Genomic DNA, 6,000 nt, shown 5'->3' with positions numbered 1-6,000 from the left:
CCCAAATACGCACATGCTTGAGAATCGGCCTCAAGCACGTACTTAGAGCCACTTACTGCTGCTCGGGCACCCTAGCCCAATGCCTCAGCCTCTCTGGCTTCAGTCCTGCGGCTGAGTGAATGTTCAAAAATTATTTTTGCAGAAGCTTCCATTGATTGTGCTAGCTCCATCTGTAGTGTGGTTATAACACCCAACTCAACTGGATACTCCATGAGATGCTCAGTAACCCAAGTTTCTTCCCACACAGCCTCTCTCTTGCCTAACATGTGTGGCTAAAAAATCATCCCTTGTGCTTTTTTAACTGTTTTGTGTCCACTTTCAGGTAGATTATACAAAGCATGCGCCCTGAGGATCTGACTGCACCCAGGCAGAGTTCCAAGGGAATGAAATAAAAAGACTATTTTTTTTTGCACGTACATTTCTATGTTAAATATCAAAACTTAAAATAATACATAAGCAAAAACAAAACAAGAAACCAAGCCCCAGAAAAAAACAAAACAACCGCAAAAACAAAAACAAAAACTTTAATGAGATCAAAATGATGAGGGGAAAACGACCAGCTCCATTTAGCTTTGCTGCCCGATTTTTATTAGTTGGCGGCCTGATTTCTATTTTAGACCCAAGGAATTAAATGGATCAACCAGGGGGGTTTGAATTCCAGTATTTCGAGTTCCCGGGTTTTGGGAAAAAGAAGAGGTAGTGGAAAACCAGTAGCCAAATGAATATGCTTCTTATAATAAAATTTGAACAGAGCAGTGGGTGGGCCTAGAAGCAGTGACTGGGTAGGTTAGAATTCTCGCACGCAGAGAACCCCCCGCAAGCCCGCTCACACCCGGCCTGGCTCCGAAAGTCTCAGAATCCGAGTCTCCAGGCCAGATTTTCCCTCTAGCCATTCCTGGCCACGCAGCGCGGAGCCGCGAGCACACAGAAAAGGATGTCTTCATCGCCAACCGGAATGGAACGAACCCGCCCGCTCGGGAAGTACTGAGAACTAAAGGGTCCCTCCAGCGCCGGCCGCAGCCAGCATGCCTTGACTGCCTCCATCCCGCGCGGTCCCCACTCTCCAGGCGCCCCCGCCCTGCTCGGGTGCGCGCGCACGAGCCGGCGAGCAGGGGAGCTGTGCGCTCGGCAGCCTGCGGGCGGCGGCGGCCGACAGCCTCTCGGGCACAGGGTGGCCAGGGGCGGCGGAGGAGGAGCTGGCGCCGCCGCCGCTCCCCTCGGGCCGCGCCCCGCCCTCCGCCACCACCTGCGCGTCCCCTCTGGGCTCCTCAGCTCCGGGGCTGTGTGGCTCTCGGTGCCGCAGCGGCGGTGTCACTGCGTCCGCCAATGGGGAGACTCGGCGTTTGGCTCCCGGGAGCGCGGGACGAGCCGCGCGGCCGGATCTGGCGAGCGGAGGGTGAGGCGGTGCGCGTCCCTCTCCGCCGCGTTGCCCGCGACGTTTTGGGAGGGGGTAGAGAACTGCTGTGACTTTTGAGGTCCGACTCCTTCCGGCCAGCCTCGCGACGCGCCAGCTCCGAGACAGGCCGGTGTGCCCTGAAGGCCCCGAAGGCTCCTGGCGCGGTTTGGGGGCTTGGAACGTGTCCGGGAGCCGGCAGCGCTGTGCGCGCTGGTGAGTTTGCCGGCGGGGTGGTGTGGACCCCGCGCGGGGGGCGGAGAGGACGTCGCGCTCGGCCCCGCGCCCGCCCCCTAGTGCTGCCTCCACTTTGAGAGTAATTGAGACTTGAGCGTGACTGCGGAGCCTCAAGGATGCGGGCGCCCCGAGCGGGCTTCCCCTCTGCCCGGCGCGATGGAGCGGGTCGGTGAGCGGAACAAAGGCGCCCGCCCGGGTGAGCGGGTCCTCCGCTGAAGAGCGCGGGTGGCGCGCCGCGACGGCCGCCTGCGGGCGAGGGTGGAGGCTGTGCGGCCCCAGGCGCGGCGCGCTCCGCCGTGGGCGGGCGGCGATCCCTGAGCCCGGCACCTGCGCGCCGCTCCCTCTGCGCCTCCCGGGCAGCCCCGCCTGCCGGCCTCGGAGTCTGCGGCGCCGGCGGCTAGAGGTCCAGAGGCGAACCACTTGCTGGTGCAGAAGAGAAACCCCCAAGTCCCTGGCCTTTCGCCGAGACGCCTGGAAGGGGCCGTGCGCCGTGGACTGAGCAGACGTCTGGGGGAGCACTTCTGCAGAGCGAGGGCTTCCATGTGAGCGATTCCGTTTTCTCCACCACCGCGCCGTCCTCCCAGCCGTCTCCGCCGCCCGAGCATCCTTGAGGTGGGGCGGGCAGGGGCTTGGATCCCTGCCGGCCGTCTGGCGTGTGAGGCTTGCACGGCCCCTGGCTGCCCCGCGCCTCGCCGGAGCCCGAGGGGGCGCGGGTCCGAGGCGAGGGCCGGCCGGGCTGTTTGATGGCTTCACTGAGAAGAGTCAAAGTGCTGTTGGTGTTGAACTTGATCGCGGTAGCCGGCTTCGTGCTCTTCCTGGCCAAGTGCCGGCCCATCGCGGTGCGCAGCGGAGACGCCTTCCACGAGATCCGGCCGCGTGCCGAGGTGGCCAACCTCAGCGCGCACAGCGCCAGCCCCATCCAGGATGCGGTCCTGAAGCGCCTGTCGCTGCTGGAGGACATCGTGTACCGGCAGCTGAATGGTAAGGACGCACGCCGGCGCCTCCGGGGCTTGGCGCGGGCGGGCTGGGCACAGAGTGAGCCCCGGGGTCCCTGCGCGCTGCGCGCTGTGCCTGGGAGCCGGCACATCCTGGCTCCCGCGCGCTCCTTCTTACCCTTCCTGCCCCGTCTCGGGCGGATGGCCGGGGCTGCTGGAAAGAACAACTTGCCTGATTCTTTTCCGTGCCCCACCTGCAAATTTGGTTTTATCCTGGAAACATGTCAGTACAGTTGGCTCCCGGTTCCCGAGTGCGGACTGGAAATCATTCCCTGGCGACTCCAGCCCGAGCGCAGAAACTAGTGGAGCGGCCAAATGGGACTGGAGGCGCGCGGCCAGACGTGTAGGAGGAAATAGTCTTAGAGCCCAGCGTTTGGTGGGGGACTAGTAGGGAGCCGGGGAGATTGGAGGGCTTAGATGTCTGCAGACAAAGTCAAGGCCCCAGGTCGCGGAGCTAATGCGCTTAGGTAGTATATTGGAGGAATATGTCATCTCTTTATGAGGCGAGCTGCTCAGCTTAAGAACGAGGACTCCTCCCTTCCTGCCGCCTGTGTTTCTCCTTGGGGGCTGCGGAGGGGCGATTGTTAAAGTTCAGGGTGGGCCTGGGAAGTTTTCAGAATGTAGCAAAGCGAGATGTGGCATCCCATTAGTGACAGTTGTCAGAATCAGTCCCATCTAAAATGTTGTGCTCAGTACTTCAGGAGAAGAGGGAGATTTTTTATGTGCTCTCGTCACACCTGGGCCAGGTCATTGGACACTCGCTGTCCCCAACGTCAGAGTGAGTGTTATCTACCTGAGTACAGGCGGGTTTCCAGGACGCGTGGGGTTATCCAAGGCAGATGCATACTTAGGTACAGACTATCTCCTCCCTTTCTGAGCTTCTAACTCATGTTCTCAAACGAACTGCAGATAATCATGAAGAACGTGATAATATTAAGTGATGGAATTCTTGCTGTGTGCCAGATGCGTGCAAAGACATTACAAGTACATTATCTCACTGTATGTTCACATCTGTCCAGCGAGGCTCCACCCATCCCCAGAGGGGAAATGAGAAAACTAAGCGAGGGGAGGTTAACTAAGTTGCCCTGTGTTAAATAAGATATAACTGCGCCCCAAACCGCTGTAATCGGAATAATAATAGAGTTTGGAGTCAGAACCCTGTGTCTGGTTGTCCACAGAGCCTGTGCGCTTGACCTCTTAGGCACAAACTTCTATCCATGGTTTTCCCCTAAGTGAAAGGAATATTAGGTTTGTTGAAAACAGAAATATGTGGAATTGCAAATACAGACATGTACCTTCTCACATTGGAGGATCTCAACTGTCTTCACTGTGGTGGCAAGGGGCAGGGAGAAGGAGGATGGCAAATGGTTCTTTTCAGGCTCACCAATGGTCTCTGCTGGGTACTGGGGGAGGGATGGGATGGAGGGATCCCATGGTCAGATCTCTGGTCATGATCACCTGGTCAGATCTCTGAGCAGGTGAAAGGACGCTGCGGTGTTCTCGAAGCCATTTGACAGGTATCCAGGGGATGCCTTGAACTTGCAGGGTATATGGCCTGACTGTCAGGGTAGCCCATGGAAGTTATGCAGAAGCTCTTCTCTCAGGTGTCTGAAATATGGCACAGAATGCAACAAAAACCCATAGTTCATTTCTGGAGGAATAAGAAACTTACGGGGTGGCCTCATAATTTGGGATAGATTCCTGCAGTAGACATACCCATAGGAACTTCAAAGGATAACCTGGTTTCCCTCACTCATCAGGCTTTTCTCAGGGACACAGGTTTATTTTAGTATCAGTTTCTTTGTTTTATGTTTTCCTTTTTTTTTTTTTTTTTTTTTTTGAGACAGGGTCTTCTCGCTCTGTCACCCTGGCTGGAGTGCAGTGGTGCAATCATAGCTCACTGCAGCTTCGAACTCCTGCGCTCAAGTCATTCTCTGGCCTCAGCTTCCCAAGTAGCTGGGTCTACAGATGTGCATCACCATGCCCTGCTAATTTTTTAATTTTTTGTAGAGACAAGGTCTTGCTAGGTTGTCCAGGCTGGTCTCGAATTCCTGGCTTCAAGCAATCCTCCCGCCTGGGCCTCCCAAAGTGTTGGGATGACAGGCGTGAGCCACTATGCCTGGCCCAGTATTTGTTTCAATTAGGAGCATTAAATATTGTATAGCTGTACCCCTACTTCCCTCATAGGAATGATAAAATTCTATAATAATAACTGATGGAATTCTTGCTGTGTGCCAAATGTGTGCAAAGACATTACAAGTGCATTATCTCACTGTATGTTCACATCTGTCCACAGAGGCTCCACCCATCCCCAGTTGAGAAATGAGAAAACTAGGTGAAGGGAGGTTAGGAGGCTACTTTCTACTTGCCACAGACATACATGAACCCACTGAATCTTTACAATGACATGCGGGATGCGTGCTCTGACACCCGCCTGAACAACTTGCTCATAGTCACCCAGCTAGTGAGTGTCAGAACTGGGAATTGAACCTGGAATGTCAGGCTCCAGAATGGAGGTTCTTAGCTCCTGTACCAGTGTCTCGATCTTCAGCATATGCATCAGAATCACTGAAGAGCCCTTTAAGATGGATTTCCGGGCCTCCCGCCCAGGTCTGGGGTGGGGCCTGAGAATTTGCCTCTCTAACAAACTTGGGACAGGGTCCTTGACCCACTGCCCGACACTCTGCTGCCTACATCAAGCAGAGTAAAGGTAGAAAACCCACCCAACCTCCAAAGCCAGCTCATTTCAGGGACTTAAGCTGAAAGCTTGCTTCAGATCCGCTGGCGTCTAGCTTCCTTCTCTGTGGCCTTCTGCCCTGTAAACAGATCCCGGACTGGTGGAGTCAGGTGCTGTGGGGTGGGAAGGCTGAGTTTTCCTGACTTGCAAGTTGGCAGCAAGGCCAAGTTGAGAGCTTTTCCTGGGCAAGCTAAGAATGCAAGCTGCGACTAGGCAGATGTTATCATCCTGACTGCCTAGTGACATTTGCAGTGACATGAAGCCTGCAGAAAAAGAGCAAGGAAAAATTGTGAAATATAGAGGGCTCTTCCTCTCTCTCCACCTGGCCCCTCAAGCACCTTCATCCTCTGCTGGTGCTTGTTTTGGGTAATGCGTGTCCCATCTGTTGATGCCCTCCGCCTGCTGCAGTGGGAGGCTGCTGCGAGAAGGCAAAGGGCTCCTAGTGCCTGGGGAGACATGTGCTCTCTTGCTCTGCAGCCGGTCTTCATTCATTGCTCCCGAGGGTGGAGAAGGAAACCTTGACCTTAATGTTCTTTATTCCCTTGGGATTAATGGAGAGGCTGCTAGAGCCGGTGCACTGTGCATGTAAGAGGGCCAAGGCCACTTGGTACAGAGTGGGAGCCGGGCATTGTAAAGGT

At 55.8% G+C, this 6,000-nt stretch overlaps 1 protein-coding gene across 1 annotated transcript in view; it reads left to right on the top strand.

The window, feature by feature from the left end:
* Positions 1-1,269: 1,269 nt before the first annotated feature.
* The window catches only part of GALNT17 (polypeptide N-acetylgalactosaminyltransferase 17), a 589,297-nt gene continuing 584,566 nt past the window's right edge, over positions 1,270-6,000 (top strand). Inside the window, exon 1 of the mRNA XM_032757582.2 lies at positions 1,270-2,611. Coding sequence (XP_032613473.1) covers positions 2,374-2,611 — 238 coding nt within the window. The 5' untranslated portion in view covers positions 1,270-2,373. The remainder of the gene's footprint in view (positions 2,612-6,000) is intronic.

The sequence above is a fragment of the Hylobates moloch genome, unplaced genomic scaffold (assembly GCF_009828535.3).
Source record: "Hylobates moloch isolate HMO894 unplaced genomic scaffold, HMol_V3 SCAFFOLD_1, whole genome shotgun sequence".
Taxonomy (NCBI): Eukaryota; Metazoa; Chordata; class Mammalia; order Primates; family Hylobatidae; genus Hylobates; species Hylobates moloch.
The sequence above is the reverse complement of the archived record's forward strand: the minus strand, read 5'-3'. Positions and strand labels throughout refer to the sequence as shown.